Source organism: Engystomops pustulosus, chromosome 7 (assembly GCF_040894005.1).
Source record: "Engystomops pustulosus chromosome 7, aEngPut4.maternal, whole genome shotgun sequence".
Lineage (NCBI taxonomy): Eukaryota > Metazoa > Chordata > Amphibia > Anura > Leptodactylidae > Engystomops > Engystomops pustulosus.
In genome coordinates, this window is record NC_092417.1 from 11,990,245 (window position 1) to 12,009,966 (window position 19,722).

Genomic DNA, 19,722 nt, shown 5'->3' on the forward strand with positions numbered 1-19,722 from the left:
TCACATGTTGAAGTAACTCTGCATTTCCATTCCAAACGCATGTTACTTCAACACGTGATTAAGGCTGAAGCCTTTTGAATGCGTCAGAAACGCATCAAATAACGCGACGCATTGTGTGAATACGCCCTCAGATTACATCCACTGACAATGGACGCAAACACGACACTAGGGGGGAAAAAAAACCATCAACGGGTATTACAGAAATGACCTGTTATCCACCAGAAAACAGGCCAATAAAAAAAGTCCTTGTGCAAGAAGCCTCGGGCCGTGTTCACACAGGGTGTTTTAGAAGCAATCCAAATCCACATGATGAGGTAACGTGTTTCCATAGTGTTTGCTAATGTTACCTCAACGTGATTGCGTTTCAAAACACACTGGGGCTTATTTACTAAGGTTCCCGCGGCCGCATTTCCATTTTCGGGATTGTGTGGCACGCGATCATTTTGTGTCGCAATCATACCGGGTTTCACACGACACAAATCAGGGGACGGGCCGTCGGACGATCCGACTGACTCGGACAACGCACGGGATTTAACAAATCAATTTGTTTCGCAAGACAATGCACTTACATGCACCAGGAAGAAGAAAGTGAACTCTGGGGACCTGAAGCAACACATGCAGGATATCGGGCGCAGGATCTTAGTGAATCGCGGATTGCAGATGTGCATTCCAGTGGACAACACACAGCGGGGATCACGCAGGGACTGGGTAAGTAAATGTTTCCCACTGTGTTGCTGGGATTTTCTGCTCTAAATGAGGCAGAGAGAGAAGCTTTACTTAGAATCTGCTGAGAACAAGGTCTACCGGGTCACATTGAGAGTTGTGACACGGCGCACTCTTAACATGGGGCATGTGCTGTGCACCGGAGCGCCCCCTTCAGTGCAGAGATTTATGTCGGGTATAGTGCAGCCCGCGGACACTTCTTAGACACCCGTACAAGCAGTTTGTACTGAAAAGAATGTGCAAGAAAGTCTGACAGAAAAGTGGTGCAAGGTCCTTAGTTAATGCGCCCCAATGGCTCCCTCATTCAGATTCCACTCACACAACCCTATAGGGGGGGTCTTCATCTGGCCACAATTTAGATCACAGCCCACCTAGATGGTTTTTTGGGGGGAAAAATACAGTTTTTGTGGCGTATACAAACCAGGGTTGGTAAAATAGTGGTGCTGGGATTTTCTGCTGCGAACGAGGCAGAGAGAGCTGCTTCATAGAACAGTTCACATCCACAATAAAAGATGGATGGGAACTGACACAAAGCTGCTGTAGAGGAGGGAGACTAGCCCCTTTATAATTTTTTTATAGATAATTTGACTTGCGGGAACACACTGAGCCATCAGAAGGAGAAAAACAAAAACTCTGATGATTTCATGACAGAAAAAAAAAGCTGATGCAGGTCTGGGAGGTGGAAGAACCGGTTTGTGTGAGGTGTAGTCACTGCATAATGAGGCTGGGCGATGGGAAAACCTCACTCACAACTATTACACCTCCACTCAGAAAGATGGACGCCGCTAAGACGGGGGCTCCCTGCCAAAGGTAAGTGGTCCCCGAGGGCCGGCCTATTGGTGGGGATGATGGGAGTGGTAGTCTGTGGATGCTGGCTTGGTCTGTGGTGATTCACTTAGGAGGGGACCATCCCATATGTAGGATATGGCTACCCATATATTAGGATATCACTGCCCCCCCCCCCCCTCACACATCCCTATAATTTTGGAGGAATAGTTTCAGTGCGGATTACTTTTTTTGGGGGGGGGAGTTCCCAAACTCATCCAGCTGTCACTTAAAGGGGAATTAAGTGTAAGGATGAAAGATACCAGGAAGAATTGTATACATACAGATAGCATGTCCTGTATATGTGCTGATAACAGAGTGTAATAGCTTACCACAGGAATTATAGGGTTTTTTTTTTTACTCCTGACCCCCCTCCCATATGTAATTTGTCTATTGAATTTTTCAATGAAAACAGGAAATTTTGGTGTATGTTCATGTACTATAGAGAATTGCTGCAAATTTTGGGATCATTGCACAGTCTTCAAGGGGTTGTCCAGGTTTCCGCACTGGTCTATGGCGGGTCATGTCTGGTATTGCAGCCCAGACTCCATGAGAGGAGACACAGTCTGTGTAGAAGGGTGGTGCTATTTTTGAAACAAAAAAATTAAAAATTAAAAAAAAAAAAAAAAAAAAAAACATCCAGGTCAATAACTTCAAACATGTTTTACCTTCTCTCTGACTCCCAAAAACAGTGGAGACCAGACCTCCCGCCATCCTGGAGAAAGGCCCCAGCAGAACTCTGGACTCACACAGACATTCTGCCCTTGTTTTTGGTACTTGATGTGCCAGACACCCAAAAGGGGGCGCTGTTCTAACTGCTAGCACCTTGCACCTTCACAAATATCCCTTGAATATGATGAGATTAGGAGTGAGGACCATACAACCAGTCACATTTCCCAGTCCTTCAGGACTACAGCCCATAACTGTAATCATGATTTCATTATGGGTTTGTAGTCATGAGGGGAGGGGGGACTCGGAGCATTTATATCTGTCTATGGTGTTGGGAGTCAGGATTCCGGGACATACGGTCACATTGTATCGGGTGTGAGGTAATGACTGCAGATCTTCACCTTGTTATATGAACTGTCCGGCAGTCAATAAACGGAGGATTTTTATGAGGTCCTAAACATTCTCTCGCTGACTATGAGTGACACACGTCCACTCACCATCCCTTTAATTACTGTACCTGTAGCTCATATTGTTAGACAGTGTGAGTCTCTTGGAGGTGACAATGTAAACAGTAACTTATTGATCCCTGCTGAATCACAGGTATTAATCGTATTGGTGTCCTGAGTTCACCAATACAATCGAAAGATGATGGAGAAATTTGGATTGTAGCTTCCTTCCCGGGTCCCCTGAAGAGGAAGAATCAGGGGACCCAGAGCAGGAGCTCCAATGACAATCCATCTCTATCCAGCCCTTCCCGCTCCTCCTGTAATCCTGGCAGCCAAGGATGTTGTTTTAAAATAGCGCTGAGCATGGTGCATCCTGGGCTGTGTTGGATCATAGTCCTAGCTGGCAAACTCTGTGTTGGGGTGAAGGCCTGGGTGCCCACAGAAAGGGCTCAGAGTGCCACCACTGCTCTAAGCCCTCCATCATGTGAACACAACCCGAGGCCACATTCACACTTTGTTACGTTTCTCTTGCATTTCGGAAAGCATTGCAATTGCATTGGAAAAAACGCAGATACTTTTATAGGATGCGTTTTTCCTCAATTCATTTCTGTTGTTAACGCAAAACACCGGCGGCTCGTTCCCGATCGCAGGCGTATCCATAGAAACGCCGATGCAATCGGGCCGAGGCTTTGTCTGCGTTTGCAATCGCAGACAAAGCGCTACGTGTGTTGCCGGCCTAAGGGTGGTGGCACACATGGTGTTTTGAACGCAGTCCATGCTTTTTTTAATGGACTGCTTAAAAACGGCCCAAAAACGGCCTGAGGGCGCTGTCCCACGTTGCGTTTGGGCTGCGTTTGCAGCCCACAGGCCGTTTGCAAACGCAGCCAAAACGCAATGTGGAACAGCATCCTAAGAGCAGAACTTTTCTAGTTGCCCATGGCAACCAATCAGAGCTCAGCTTTCATTTCCCCACAGCTGTTTATGAAATGAACGCTGAGTTCTGATTGGTTTCCATGGGCAACTAGAACAGTTTTACCTCAGGGCGCGTTCACACGTTCCGCTAGCGGCGGAGTTTGGGGCGTTCGCATATGCGTTTCCAGAGAAACGCATGCGATCGGGTTATTAATCGCATGCGTTTCCTGGGAAACGCATATGCGATCGGCCCGAGCCCCACCCACTGTGCGATAGCGGAACGTGTGAACGCGCCCTCAGGGTGAAGACACACGTGGCGTTTTTAGGCCGTTTTTGGACCCTTTTTAGTTAGTGTGTTTTCAGATTGCAAAAAAACGCATGCGTTTTGGACAGGTTTGACCAATTATCTTAATTCAAACTGGTCAAAAACACATGCGTTTTAAAAAAATGCATACGTTTTTCACGATCTGAAAACGCACTAACTAAAAACGGCCCAAAAACGGCCTAAAAACGCCACGTGTGTCTTCACCCTCAGAAACTTGATGATAAATCTCCCTGTGTTTTGATGGCGTTTTGACATCACATGATCAGATGCTGAGGAAACTCATAATGCATAAATGAGATGGAAATGGAAATGTATTTATGGGAGGAGCGGGTGGTGCTGACGTTATACGGACCCAACCCTGCGGCCCGAGGCAGAAAGCAGGTGCAGATCACAAAGCTGTTGATCATGATCGACCCTTATTTACATAAGGACACACCCTCCACTTTTAAACCCACCCTTTTGGTTGAGCCTCACCTGTATTATGGGTCCCACTTTTTTTGTTATTCAAATATGCACACACCTGTGGGATTATGGGAGACAGAAGCAATGAGTCCGCAGTCCCTGTGCACCCATGAGACAGCTGCCGGCTCGGGGCTGTGTGCTTGTACTTGGGCCGTATGTACACTGCGCACACTGCAGGCTGGTTGTGCTGGTACCAGGTAACATGAGATTTTTTGGGAGTTACCCATTATGGTGTACCCTCCCTATCCCCAAGCTACATGGGTGATGTCAGCTGCCTACTCCAGGGTCACCTACCTCCCTGCACACAGCCTGTAAGTATCTGATGCATCAGCACTGTATGGCGGTTATATTTATACTATGATGTATTATTTATATAGTAGTAATGAGGGGGGATCCACTCATTACTGGGAGGAGATTGGCTGGGGGTGGGGGGTTGTGTGTATCAATAAGGGGGTGCACTGCCTATTAATAGTGGGGGGGGGGTGCACTTATATTTTTAAGGGCTATCTAAATAAGCCGGCACCGCCGCACCCATCACCACATAAGGAGGGTCACCGCTTGTAGGAACCTGCAGCTCAGGATCCCGACGTATGACTAATCCAGTCACCTGTGGCGATTAACTGCTAACGTGCTGGATGGGTTTCCAAGACTGCGGTTTGTAAGAGTCTGTTCACACAGTGCACTGCACAGTTTTGTTACAATTCAGAGGTAATTTATTGTCGTTTGTCCGTACCGTGTGAATAGGCTCTTATATTCAGTCAGGAAGGAAGGGTCTCTGTGGAGATGTTGTGGCCCTTAAATACCAATCCGAATTGGCGCCATTTTGTAATGGTCATGTGATTCTGCTCCTGATCCTATGTGTGATTTGGCAGATGCTTTAATGTTCAGTCACATGACCACGCAGAAGCAGCGTTCTCTGGTCAGCATTTTATTGTGGTTAACGAATGTTTTTCTTCATGAGGTGACAGATGGCGGCTCTTTATGAGGTGTCAGCCATCTTGGATGGAGAGGTCAGATCCATATCGGACGGATCCAAATCCCTCAGTTGCTACAGTAGGGGGACGGTTTTAGTGGTAGTCGTGACGCGATGACTATGAACGATAACTTCCTCCATATTATACATATTATTTTGTATTCCATCAGTGGCGTAGAAAAGCGAATCAAGCCCCCCTCTACTCCCGCCACTCGTCCGAGCATTGATGATATGGAACTGAAAGAGGAGTGGCAAGATGAAGAGTTCCCAAGGTGGGTCAGCGGGATCTTAATAAATGGCGCACAATCCCCTCCCCTTTCCTCCTGACGCGACTACACGAGACATTACTGTGACACTGTGTGACCTCTCGGTATTGGTTTCTAGGCCCCTCCCAGAGGAGACTGCCACAGAAGAGGACCAGGAACCCAAAGAAGATAATCCCTCAGGTAAGTTGGGACTGGATCAAGGTCATAAGATAAGAGCACGTTTTACAGCAGCACAGAGTATTTCAGGAGACGTGTGTGGGTCCAGTAAAATGTCAACTCATGATAATATGATGATTGCCAAGGCAAGTGTCACGATGTGATGAGGATCAAGAAAACGAGGTCTCCCAGCAGCACAGAGTATTTCAGGGAATTCTGATCGTAGTGATGTTTGACCTTTGACCTGCAGATGCTCCTCCCAGCACGCTGGAGCTGTGTGGTAACCGCCATATGAAGAAACGTTTACCCGCCCCCGACATCAGCTTTAATCTGGAGAACAGCCAAGAGTCGGGAGCCTCCAGCGACATCCGGGAACCGACCACTGATGAGGATTTTGACATTGATGACCTGGAGACCCCGAACAGCAGCGAGATACTGGACTTGAGCCACGAGTTTGAGTGGGAAGGTAACGTGGCAAGGTGGGGAAGGGGGTCCGCTGTCATTGGGGGTCAAGTGATAATAGAGAGGGGCGTGGTCACATGACCCATACACGTTACTCCATTACCTTAACTTCTCCTCCTCTTCCAATCCCATTACAGATGATCTCCCGAAGGCGAATGGAACGGAGAACGTTCCCTACGTCGACAACCGTGTGACGGATATGGAGGATCAAAATGGCCGCAAGTGGAGGATATTCCTGATGGGGGAGCACAAGGTGGACATGACGGCCATCGAGCCCTACAAGAAGGTTGTATCTCATGGAGGTAACTGCAGGTGTCCTCTAGTGTCCCTGGGCTGTTCACATGACTAGGGCCCCCACCAGCATCCAAACCAACTTTGTGCCCCGAGGCCTAATCTGCTCAGCCCAATGATGCCCCCGCAGCCCCCCCCCCCCACTTTACAGAAACGTCCAGTCTGCTGAGCCATGTATCTAATCCCATCCTGTGTCATGTATCCCCCGTTGTCTCCTGCAGGTTACTACGGGGACGGGTTGAACGTCATCATCACGTTCGCCTCATGTTACCTCCCGGAGAGCAATGTCCCGGATTATCAGTACATCATGGACAATCTCTTCAGGTAGGAGCAATTCATAGCGCGCACACCCGGGGGGAGGTACTTATAATTGTCTTCGGGAGGATGTCTTCTTCTTGGAAAATTATTATTAATGGTTGTCCCAGCTCCGCCCCTAAATATATCTTGTTCTTTATGTATAAAGAATGGGGAACTCCTCTCAGTTTTCTCTCTCTGGTGCTGGATTTTATGGTCCTCTGTTTTCTTTGGGTTTCTGTGGACTTCCCCTTTGGGTTTCTGTGGACTTCCCCTTTAAGAGAGATTTATTCTCTATAATTACGGGTGGTGATGTGTATTCAGGTATATAATAGGAACCCTGGATCTTCTGGTCGCAGAGGACTACATGATGATCTACCTGAATGGATGCACCCCCCGCAGTAAGATCCCGCCCATGAGCTGGATCAAGCGCTGTTACCAGGCAACAGGCAGGAGGTAAGATTCTTGAGCCGTTATAGCCCCGCCCCCGCGGGACACAAATGCAATACAATAGGAGGTAGAAAATCCGTTCTAAAGGATTTTATATATAATGTGTATAATATATTTGTTTTCCTTTAATAAAAATTAATTTAATTTAGAAAAAATTATGAAAGTTTTCATTTTCTTTAACTTTCTAGTTTCTAATCTATTTTATTTAGTTTTTAATTTTTAATTTTTTTTTTCATTAAGTAATTATCAGATATTTTGTTGGAAATAAAGAAAAAAATTCTGTTATTAATTTTTTAAGATTAAAGAAAAATCTAAAATCTGTCCTGATCGTGCACCCGACCTGGTATGTCAAAGCCTTACTGGTCATCACACGCCCGTTCATCAGGTGAGTAATTATATATAAAGGGGAACTCCAATTCTGTAATACAACCATGTTATTGCTATCTCATTGGTCCCTGACAATTATGTGATCATCATGTGACCCGATCATCTATAAGGCAGAAGTGTTCTGTTTCCCTACAGCGCCACTACAGGGGACTTAGAGTATTACACAGGTTCTGTTCCCATCTATGGGACGCAGGATGGGAAAGGTCGTCCAGCACTAGGATATCCATGTATATACTGTATTTATGAATATTATTATTTATTTTTTATTTATTTTTTTTTCTAAGCTCCAAATTTGGAAAAAAGGTGAAATTTATCAACCGTCTCCAGGATCTGGCACAGTTCGTCTCGCTGGAGGATGTTCACATACCGGACTGTATTCAGGAGTGAGTGCTCATCTGTCTCTTTTTAACTGATGGCTTTTACTTGCTTTTATTAGGGTGTTTCTCGTTACTTTACCCTACAGCGCTGCTCTTTTGTGACGCAACTTCACAGCTTTAGCTATTGGTGTCTAAACTATTGTGACATCCACATTGTGGTTTGGAGACTCTGCTGATTATTTCCCCCTTGCTCCTGCTTTACACTGCAGCGCTGCTCTAATGCTTCTATTCATAACTACAACTTGGCTGCAATATCTGCCAGAGTCTGAAAGTAAGGGGTGTAACTACAGGCAGGGCAGATTCTAGCCCTTTTTGCTGCCCAAGGCGAAAATTGAAGATGCTGCCTCACATACTAGTAGTCCGTGACCCAGACACTGACATCTAGTACCTTACAGGAGGTGATCTGCTCCACCAGGGAGAGGACTTCTTTATGATTTCTCCCGGCCATGGTTTATCTCTGCTGAATTCAGTCAAATGTCTTCAGCTCTATCCAGCACAGCTCCACACTGCGCCCCTAAAAATACCACAGTCACTTGCAGTATAATATATATTATCTTCACAACACAACTTGATATACTAATCCTGACATGAAACATCCTTTATATAGTCTCCTGATTTAAATCGTTGCACATACACCACCCACAATTTATTGTATATACCAGACCCCCTGCTAATTGATTTACACACGTTTTATTTATATACATCACCCCTGATTTATTTATAACCGCCCCCATATAGATGCTCTCAAATGAAATTATACACAGTACTCGATACAAGGCCACCCTGTTTAATTAAAATCCAGCCCCTATATACAGATCGTCCATGGACGTTATATAGAGCCACGCCTTCCCAAGTAGTATATACACAGTACAGCACAGTATATACAGACGTGACACTGAAAAAAAACAAAACAAAAAAAAAACCCTTGTTTTTGCCTCCAGGCTCCACTTCCAGCACTCCCCCGCTATCAGCCGCATTCTGTGTGTGTATAGACACATCCCGGCGTACGCGATGACGGTGAACACAGGCGCTCTGTGATGTACTGCTCTTCTATCAATTACATTGGCGCCATAAAAGCACCAATGTAATTGTTTTATTTATTTTTTTTATGTAGTAAACGTTTGGCAAGTCCATAATACAGGCGGTGATCTGCCGCCCCAAAAATGGGTCTGCAATCTGCTGCCTGAGGCAGGAACTTCATCCCGCCTCATGGTAGATGTAGTGTCAGGGGGCCCCAGCATCCGATCCGACACACTAAGCAATGAAGGAGGTGCACCATTATATAGATATTATACTCAGGATTGTACAGGACAGTATGTATATAACAGTGCACATCTATCACAGCTGAGCCGGCAGGACAGGACTAGGAATCTCTAATCTCTACTTCCCCCATGTGGTCAGTAGCTGCTGGTACAGCACCATAGGATAAGTAGACCTTCTGACAGTGTATATATGCTGTATGTGTCTATATACTATATGAATGTGTGTGTAAATGGTATGTTTATACTGTGTGTGCAGTTACAGTATATGTAAGTGTGTATGAGTGTAGAAATTAATATATATATATGTATGTGTGTGTGGATATATAAATTTACTTTGTATGTGAACAAATAGCCCAGCCCCCCCCCCCTCCTAGTTTACACTAGTCTCATCCTGATTTGTCCCCCATACTTTACGCTGCAGCTCTGCTCCCCATTATCTGCTGGAGTCTGAGAGTCTTCGCTTGTATCTGGTTTCTTCAGTCTTCTCAGCTTTATCCGCCATGCTTTACACTGCAGCTCTGCTGGTAACACTCTGTACGTCATGGCCGCCTCTGCTTCTTCTTTCCAGGTTGGACGATGATTTAAAGCGATAGCATCACGTCATTTTATAGCTGTGACAATTGGGGGACAGTGATTTGCTCTCTGACGGGAGATCTGATCTCTAGCAACAGACTATGGGACTTCGCTAGGATATAGCAACATAACATAGCGGTGAGGCGCTGCAGGAGCTGGGGGCCCACTTTACCAGACCTGCACAGAGGTGGGGAACCCTCGAAAACCAGCAGCTATGTCTACAAAGAGACAATGTTATATTGTATATATTGGCTATAACAGCGCCACCTGGCTGCCAAATTCTGAGAAATAATTTACAATCTGAGCAAAAAAATGGAGGCATTCCCTATGACAACACTTCCGGTTCCACCACAATATTGTCGTTCCTTTGTGTGAACAGTGAGTTTTTTGTTCTGAAATGTTTACATTTTGTATATAATTTTTCTGTTTCTTAAAGTCACACTAATGTTTTTTTTTTCTCCTTGTATATGGATTTTTACTGTCTTTCCACCTCTGTTAGTATTTATCTCAATAGTTCTTATAGGAAAAAAAATGTATTTAATAGATGACCAAAAATATAAATTCCCTATGACAACACTTCCTGTAACTGAGCTACTGCCGGATCGGGGTTATCATAGGGATCATGGACATCATTTCAGCTAATTGGCTGCATTAAGCTACAGTGATGTTCATAGCCCCTGAGCTACTGCCAGGAAGTGTTGTACTAGGGACAATTTAAGGACCTGGTCCTAAAGATAACTGTTGCCCACTGATACCTCGAAGGAGGACTTTGTTGTATGTGAAATGTCCAGTATACCTATAAAACATCTAGTTTACATCACACTTAGGCTTTGGGTGCTCCTCATGGGCGGGGTCAGACTTTTAAAACTTCTGTGATTTGGTGTTCCTAACATTAGTTATAACCCTCCCATCTATTTAGTGAGGATCGTTAATAAATGTTTAGATAAGGTCAAAAAATATTTTGATTATTAGCTCGTTACACTGCCAACTGTAAACTGCCAAAAAATGTTCTCGTTTACATAATTAAAGGGAAGCTCCGCCTTTAAACAGGACACTAAAAATACAGTAATTTATGTTGCATGATGTTATTGCTTAATGTTCAGATTTGTCTTTATATGTGTCTGGAATCCACCAACAAGCTGCTGCTTTATTTTTTTTTTTTTTGTTCTGCTTAAAGGGGATGTTTCACCATCAACCACAGCTCTCTACATCCTTTAAGACGCCTCTCCGTTGACTCCGGAGCTGTTGGATTTTTCTTCTCTAGCCCCTACCGTACTCGAGCAATCACTGCTGTCAATTTTGGCACCAGATATGCTAATTAGCTACTTTACTTCCAGGTAGGTGGTGCCAGGACCGCCCACTTGTCAGTAAGGAGCCTAATTAGCATATCAAGTCGTGAAACTAAAAGCAGTGATAGCTCAGGAATGTTTCGGGCTACAGAAAAAATTCCAACTGCTCCGGAATCGGTGGAGTGGCGTCTATAAAACGATTTAAAGAGGTCGGAGATGGTGAAATGTCGCCTTTAAGGATTCTGCAACGCGTTACTGCCGCCTTTATGGCGCTTCATCTGATCACAAAATCATAATAGTTTTACCATGAATTGCCTTGTATGAAGCAAATCAAGATTAAGCGTAAGGTCACCAATTATGGTAACCATAACTTGGATGTGCAAATAGTAGCACCATAGCGCCCCCTACAGTCAGGTAAACCATAAATAAATAAACCAATGTGAGGTAATAAAAAATAAATATTAATTATGTAATATCCTTCTCGCTGTTGGTTTCCCAATTTTGCAACTTAAACAGTTAAAAAGGCAAAAATAAACAAAATATCACCAAAAACCTAAAGATGGTGGATTTGACGCTTGTTCGGGGCGGAGCCATTTTTGTCACACTTTGTTTGTTCCTCTGTAGTTATTACATGAAATTAATCTGTTTTATGACCTAAAGCATGATGCTGAGGTGGGCCAATAAATATGTGACCCCCCCCCCCCCCACCATTTACACAAACGGGGTTGGACTAATTGGGTCCATTATTTTATTAATAATTTAGTGTTTTAGTCTTTGTGACTGATTTCCACATTTTGACTATTTTGTACTTTACATGTTTTTCTATTTAAAGTTGCTGATGTTAATAAACTCCTTTTCATATGCTGATTTGTTTTTAATTTTGTGGTGAAAAGAAATTTCCTGCCACTAGATGGCGCCTGGTGCTAGACGCATCGCCACCTGGTGGCCTAAACCTGACAGAACCACCAGGAGGGACTGCAGCCTACAAGGTGCAGACACAAGACTCGTAAATGTGGTCACCAATTCCATGGGGCAAAGACAAGGAATCTATGGGGGAGTAGAAGGACAGAGTCAGACATGGAAGAGGGGTCTCTAGGGGCCCTGGGGGGGTTCTCTACAACATTTTGGCGAGAAAGATTTTTGACATTACAGGAAGCAGGAGCAGCTCTCCACACCATCACTCTGCCTCTATGTGCAGTAGACTCCGGGGTCGGCAGTGGCAATGTCATCCAGCAACACATTGCAGGTAGTGATGGGAAGACCGGCTCTTCTTACTGAGCTGGATCATTAGGCTCCTAAACAGCTCCCTATTAAATGTATAATAGTGAGCTTCAGTACAGGGACATACCCCTCTCCAAACCACTTTTAATCTGTCATCCCACTTAACCCCAAACCCTGATTAGGTACCATACAGCCTTTAACCCGATAAAAATCAAAAGTTGTTCTCTCGAAAGAAAGGAAAGGGGCCACAATATGAGGGGGAGAGGGTGATGGGCCAAAATATGAGGGGGAGATGATAGGGGTCACAAAATGAGGGGGAGTAGGTTATGGGGCCACAATATGAGACGAGGAGAGGGGCGACAGTATGAGGGTGAGATGACAGGGGCCACAATATGAAGAAGAGATGAGAGACCAAGATATGAAAGGTAAATAAGGGCCCACAATACAAGGGGGACCAGGTGATGGGGGCCACAATATGCGGGGAAGATGACAGGTGTTACAATATGAGGAGATAAGAGGGGCTACAATATAGGGGAGGAGATGAGTTAGGACCACAGAATTGGGGGGGGGGAACAATAATGAGGATGAGGGGGACCCAATAGGAGGGGAAGGTAAGATGGGCCACAATATCAGGGGGAGGAGATGAGAGGGGAGCACAATATGAGAGGGTGGGGGTGAGAGGGGCCACACTAAGGGGGAGGAGTTGAGAGGGGTAACCATATGGTGGGGCCATAAAAATGAAGGGGAGATGACCTAAAAATACCTTCAAGGGTTGGCCACTTTTTCAATAAATCTCTTCCATTAGACATGTTACTGCATGTATATGTACCTGTGTCTTTGCCTTCTTTGAGAGCATCTGCTTTTCCTTGCCCCCTGCATATATACAAAGCTTATTCTCTCTCAGTGGCCTAGCCTGCCCTCATAGCATCTCCCACTGTATCTTTCTTCTCACAGTTTGTCCTTACTGACATTTCCGACATCCTTATCCTGCTCCCTCCTATTCAGCTGAGCTTAGACATGTAAACAAAGAAGCATGGAGAGTCTGCACACATTACAAAAGTAAGTAGCAGGACTGCTAAATCACTTGATGAACATTCATCGATTATCCACAAGGCAGTAAAGGCACATGGGCAACTTTTTCATTAGATTGGCCAACCCCTTTAAGGGATTTCTTATTCATCCTGGAAATTTTTCAAACATTTACCGTATTCTGTCTTGCGCCACACAAAAACTTTACTCAATTTTTTTGTTTTTAACAGAATTGCATTTATTGTGCAGAGATAGATCTCATTTACAGCAGGAGGAGTAGCAGCAGCTCTCTATACAATGACAAAGGGATCCGTATCGGATTAGATCACAATCAAAAGAGCAACTGAGGATTTATCAACGCAAATAAAAAAAATCCCAAAAATCTCGGTTTCCAAGCTCCCAGAACAGCCCGCTGTCCGGGTATAATCACATATTACAGACCAGCTGCTTATTATCAGTCTAAGATGTTTGTAGAAAAGCTAAAAATGTTACATCTAGAAGAATCGTCCAATAACATACGTGTTTTTTGTTGATGATTTTTGGACGTGGTTGCGGTAATCGTCATTGTAGAAATACTGAAGGGAATACGTGGAGCGGCAGGAACGGTGCAGTATAAAGGCCTCGAAGCAAACCTAAAGCTAAGTGGGCGGGGCTAAAGACAGGAAATATATATATATGCGTATAAAATTTGTTAAAACTCCTATAAAATTAGATTTATTTCTAGATTTCTAGGAACGACTCCCTCAGGAGCGAAGGTTACAAGAAGAAACTCTGGATAAATTATAATATCTAATAAAAATTTTTTATTTAAAGGGGGATTCCAGGCTGAAAATTATATAAAATATCTAAAGAATAAGCTCTTAATATCCGATTAGTCTAGGGCAGTGTATAGAACAGGAAGTGGACAGCTCCTTTCTCTGTGTGGTGGCTGAGTCTTGTCACTGCAGCTTAGCTCCTATTCAATTGAATGTGATCTGCAGTTACCTGGTCCTACCACTACATAGAGAGCGGCGCTATCTGCTTCCTGCTCCATCAGTGAGAACAGCAATACATTGGGGGTGATATTAAGGATCTATTTTATGGATATTTTCAGTATTTTGAGCCTTTTAAATTATGTACAATTCCATAAAAATTTTACATTTTTTAAAATATTCTTAGATTTTTTTCAAAGGGATTTGCAGTTGCAGAAAAATTCTTTTAAGGAACACTCCAGTCATAGTTAATTCATTGAATAATGTAAGAAGGAAGGAGAAGGACTCAACTTCATTGTATTCCTAGAACCTAGACTCATGCTCCTCCCTTCAGGCCCTACACAAGGTACAATTCAATGAATCAGCTGTGATTGGAGGGCTCCTTTAAGAAAAAAATAAAAAATAAAAATGAGTTAGAAAAATTAGAGAGGCAATACCCTACTCAAGAATCTTTCTTTTTTTTGTCCCGATGCTTCCTGGGTCGCGGCCAGTCTCTACTTCCTGTTCTCTCTGGACAAACAGGAAATGCCTCTGGCTCTGATCACTGATTGGCTGAGCAGTCACTTCCTGTGAGCCAAGAGGGATCAGGAAATTGGGACCATCTGGGAATTTAGAAGTCAGCAGTAAAACTGGGTGAAGGCTTTCATTGCTTCTCTTATTGCTTTTTATACTTTTCTGAGCCCTTTATTAAATTTTTCATAATCAAATTCTGGGTAAAAACAAAAAACAAAACAAACAACAAAAATCAGTAATAAAAAAAATATCCCAAGTCTCTTCTTGCAGCCTTCGAACTTTCATTAGAATCTTCCTGAAGCATTTTTAACACACAAAATTAAACAAAAAAAAAAAAAAAATCTCTCTCCATTAATACTAAAAAGCTGTTACATAAAATATTTTTTTAAAAAACAATGGATTTAGTTTATAAAACAGAATTTGATTTGACTATTTAGGTAAAAATTTGTGCCGTTGAGGGAGGAGCCTCTGGTTACTAGAGTAGTGCTCGCTAGTTCCTAAGTAAAGTGTCAGCTTCTCGCACCACGGACTCGATGTAGAGGTAGTAGATTTGGCCTGTAGGTGTTGTTTTTTTATTATGGAACTTTATTGGTTTTGTTTTTTAAAACTTGTTTTTTTTTTTTTTTTTAATCTCTCTTTAAGGCAGTGTGGATGATCGTCTAATGTCCTGTCTGATATACTGGGAAAATACAAAACCCTTTATAGATATTTTACCACATAATCAACACATAAAAAAAAAAATAAAAAATAGTTTTTTCCTTTTTTTTTTTTTTTGCACAATCAATGTCATCAAATAAAAACACATTATACGCTCCTAAATTACTGATTTATACAGAATACTTATGGAAGCTGAACCCTTACAGGGGAAAAGTCATGTCACGACAAAAACGGATAGAAAAACCTGGAATTTTTACAGAATTATTTTTTTTCAAATGTGAAATATGTTGGAATGTTGAGTCATGGAGAGGTGCAGATAGATGGGACGGCGTGTTCCGCCCTCTGAAGTGCTCTCAATTTCACAATCTGGCATCACTTCAATCACTGTAAGGCGCACAAAAAAAACAAAAAAAAAAAATCACAAAAAAAACAAAAAGTGAAATAAAAGCAAAAAGACAAGATATCCCATAACTCACACAGCGGGAATAAACTTTTACATATTTATAATGTTCCAGAAAAAAATATTGCACATTCTTCAGATATTTCTTTAGCAGTTCTCCAAAAAATGTATCCAGGAAAAAAAAAAATTCTTAAGTTTGGAAGAATAAGTTATCCAGTGACGGCAGCGCTCAGCTTTGTTCCTGCTTCTCGTGATGGCTCCGCAGACGTGTGTGATCCCTGAAATTACACCCAAAAAATAATATTTGAATAAAAGTCATCACAATACAAATTTATTTTCTTAAAATTCTGACAAATTTGGAATTTTTTTTTTTAAATTGACCATAATAATTAGTGAGATTAAAATATCTGTAAAATCCTCATATCCGGAATGTAGTTGTGACCGATTCCATGTGGTGGCGCCGCAGCACAACACATCCCTCTGCTGTTACATCCGCCCACATATCCCTCAGACCTGGAATGTTAATCCATTTCCCAGCGTTCAGGGATCAGTAATTACCAGGAATTTCATCTAAGTCAATTACAACCGAATCACATCAATAATTCTACACAACAACAACAACAATTAATAGTTACTAATTATCAGAAAGGAAAAATGTAACAAGACACCAAGAAGGAAAACTACAGCTAAACATTATCTCTGACAGGAAAGAGAGTTATCACCTACTATAATACTGCCCCCTATGTACAGGAATATAACTACTATAATACTGCACCCTATGTACAGGAATATAACTACTATAATACTGCACCCTATGTACAGGAATATAACTACTATAATACTGCCCCCTATGTACAGGAATATAACTACTATAATACTACCCACTATGTACAAGAATATAACTACTATAATACTGCCCCCTATGTACAAGAATATAACTACTATAATACTGCCCCCTATGTACAAGAATATAACTACTATAATACTGCCCCCTATGTACAGGAATATAACTACTATAATACTGCCCCCCATGTACAGGAATATAACTACTATAATACTGCCCCCTATGTACAAGAGTATAACTAATATAATACTACCCCCTATGTACAAGAATATAACTACTATAATACTGCCCCCTATGTACAGGAATATAACTACTATAATACTGCCCCCTATGTACAAGAATATAACTACTATAATACTGCCCCCTATGTACAAGAATATAACTACTATAATACTGCCCCCTATGTACAAGAATATAACTACTATAATACTGCCCCCTATGTACAGGAATATAACTACTATAATACTGCCCCCTATGTACAAGAATATAACTACTATAATACTGCCCCCTATGTACAGGAATATAACTACTATAATACTGCCCCCTATGTACAAGAATATAACTACTATAATACTGCCCCTATGTACAAGAATATAACTACTATAATACTGCTCTCTATGTACAAGAATATAACTACTATAATACTGCCCCCTATGTACAAGAATATAACTACTATAATACTGTCCCCTATGTACAGGAATATAACTACTATAATACTGCCCCCTATGTACAGGAATATAACTACTATAATACTGCCCCCTATGTACAGGAATATAACTACTTTCCTGGTCGTCCTACGGCAGCACTGAATGGGTTAAGTCTCACGTCCTCCTATTGGACAGAAGATAACAATTGATTAGCAATAGAGATTGGCAGGCTGACTCCCTATAAAATACCCCTGAGCCAATGAACACACGTGTTTTTTTCTTCTGTGGAAGTGGATAACAAGAAGTTTGGTTGAGCGTTGGCTCCCTGTCCCACGGTTTGGGTGTTCCATTCCCTTGGGACCGCTGCCCGATGGCAGCTTGTTGTATAACCCGAGTGTGTTACAGGGTCACTGCACAGCACAGGATGTCTGGCTTGCTGTATGCTGATATCAGCTGTTATCACCTCAGGCAAGTATCCCTGTGTTCCCCGCTGTATTCTGTTTCCCCTGCCTTACCACGCCTGCCAGGGGTGGAGTTGGGCTTGCTGGGTGTCATGGCGCTTGTTGCATTGCCTCGGCGTCTCGGTGAGGCGGTCTGCGCGTGCGCGGAGATGCGACAGAAATTCTGTCGCGCCACTTTTCTGGCGCATGCGCACGATCTGTCGCACGGGCGCCGCGGCCATTGCGCATGCGCAGGTAGGAGGTCCGGTCTCGCGAGACTTCCCATTTAAACAGATATGGCGCGGTGCGTGGGTAGCGCTCGCCAGGCAGCAGAGCCTACCCACGGGAATCGTAAGTGCTCACCTCCGGTGCCCTGCTGGTTCTGTTTTATGACAGTGTGATAGTGTTCCTAATGTTGTGTGTCTTCCAGATGCCCTCAGGAAGAAAAAGTGCCAGAAAGAGCAGGCATAGAGGTTGTACTACCTGTCACCAGCCCTTACCAGAGGATTGGGAACCAGACTTGTGTGCAGGATGCACTCCACACCAGGAGGAGATGAGCTTACAGGCAGATTCCACTATCGCTCAGGCGGTAGCTGAAACCTCTCTCTCCCAATATACAAATAGGAAGAGATCATATCCTGTACCATCAGACTCTCCAGGGCCCTCTAGCCATGAGGAGTATAGGTCTGAGGGGGAGGTCAGCTCAGAGGACGAGGCAGAAGCCTCTCCAGATGATTTCTATCTGTTTAATAAAGAAGGTGTTTCCAGGCTTATAAAAGCCGTAAAAGAAGCAGTGGAGTCAGATAAAGACACTGAAGATCTCTCTAAGAGAGAAGCTCTTTATTATTTCCCTAAGAAGAAAGCCAAATATTTGCCCAGCCATCCAGATTTGAAGAATCTGATGGAGGCTGCTTGGAAAAAACCTGATAGAAACCCCAACCCTGGGGTTAGATTTAAGTCTGTGTACAGATTGGATCCTGCTTTATCCGCTGAATGGGAGTCTCTCCCTAAAGTGAATATGTCTCTGGCTAAGTTAGCACTTAACTCCATCTTTCCAGCTGAGGAGGCGACCCTCCTGAAAGATCCTATTGATAGGAAGATGGACTCCTTCATAAGGCGGGCTTATACCCATTCTGCAAATATATGTAAAACCTCTCTGGCTTCTGTTCCAGTGGCGAGGGCATTGAGGATCTGGCTAAGCCAGCTTACCAATGATGTCAGGGATGGTGCATCAAGGAAGGATATTGTAGAGGATATTTCTCTTCTCAAATCAGCGGCAGAGTTTCTTTGCGACTCTCATGTGGATATAATCAAGCTAACATCAGCCAGCCTGGCCGCCATAAATTCTATAAGGCGTGCGCTCTGGATAAAGCTCTGGCCGGGAGATGTCCCCGCTAAAACCCATTTTTGTAATCTACCATTTCAGCCGTCAAGTCTGTTTGGTCCACAGCTGGAAGAGATCCTGAAGGTCATCAATGATGACAAGGGCACTTCTTTCCCCAAGCCTAAGAAAAGAACAGCTTTTAAGTCCTTTCGTTCTAGGCAAAGATCTCCACAAGTCAGAAGACAGTTTAGAAGAGATGACAAAAGGGGTTTCAGGAATCGGTTTGTCCAGAATAAAAAACCTCATTCGGAGCCCTCCAAGAAGTCTGAATTATGACGCCAGGCCTGTCAAAGTCGGAGCAAGGCTTTCCCAGTTTTCCCACATATGGGTCAAAACTTCTTCAGACGCATGGGTCAATTCTCTTGTGAAAAGAGGTTATTCTCTGGAGCTAACCAGCTTTCCTCCAGACAGGTTCTTCATCAACCGATCTGGCGATCTGATTGTTCCTCATCTTCTTCAAGAATTCATACAAAA

The 19,722-nt window shown here is 43.3% G+C and overlaps 2 protein-coding genes across 6 annotated transcripts in view; one reads left to right on the forward strand and one right to left on the reverse strand.

Annotated features, from left to right (window-relative positions):
• The first annotated feature begins 1,426 nt into the window (after window positions 1–1,426).
• Window positions 1,427–11,682, forward strand: BNIPL (BCL2 interacting protein like). Of its 2 annotated transcripts, none has more exons than XM_072114779.1 (10): window positions 1,427–1,533; window positions 5,506–5,607; window positions 5,720–5,781; window positions 6,008–6,223; window positions 6,357–6,521; window positions 6,732–6,834; window positions 7,129–7,260; window positions 7,553–7,639; window positions 7,926–8,024; window positions 9,849–11,682. In XM_072114779.1, exons 1-10 carry the CDS (start codon window positions 1,442–1,444, stop codon window positions 9,871–9,873), a joined length of 1,083 nt encoding a protein of 360 aa, XP_071970880.1. In that variant the 5' UTR covers window positions 1,427–1,441; the 3' UTR covers window positions 9,874–11,682. The 2 variants fall into 2 exon arrangements, with proteins under 2 accessions (XP_071970880.1, XP_071970881.1); XM_072114780.1 differs by lacking the exon at window positions 1,427–1,533 and adding an exon at window positions 4,257–4,673.
• A 1,922-nt stretch (window positions 11,683–13,604) lies between these two features.
• Window positions 13,605–19,722, reverse strand: part of CDC42SE1 (CDC42 small effector 1) — a 59,752-nt gene continuing 53,634 nt past the window's right edge. For 3 of the 4 annotated variants that reach the window (XM_072114785.1, XM_072114788.1, XM_072114784.1), the window contains exon 5: window positions 13,605–16,211. The gene's annotated coding sequence lies outside the window, so the exon portion shown is untranslated. Of the gene's footprint in view, window positions 16,212–17,521; window positions 17,609–19,722 lie in introns of those variants that run through there. The other variant, XM_072114786.1, reaches the window with a different exon arrangement.

What these genes read in the sequence shown, in the direction of transcription:
- BNIPL (XM_072114779.1), top strand. Translation starts at nt 1,442, where the DNA reads ATGAGGCTGGGCGATGGGAAAACCTCACTCACAACTATTACACCTCCA. An exon ending in GAAGGTTGTATCTCATGGAG is followed by an intron (nt 6,522 to 6,731) that starts GTAACTGCAGGT and finishes TGTCTCCTGCAG; the next exon opens with GTTACTACGGGGACGGGTTG. An exon ending in TACCAGGCAACAGGCAGGAG is followed by an intron (nt 7,261 to 7,552) that starts GTAAGATTCTTG and finishes TAATTTTTTAAG; the next exon opens with ATTAAAGAAAAATCTAAAAT.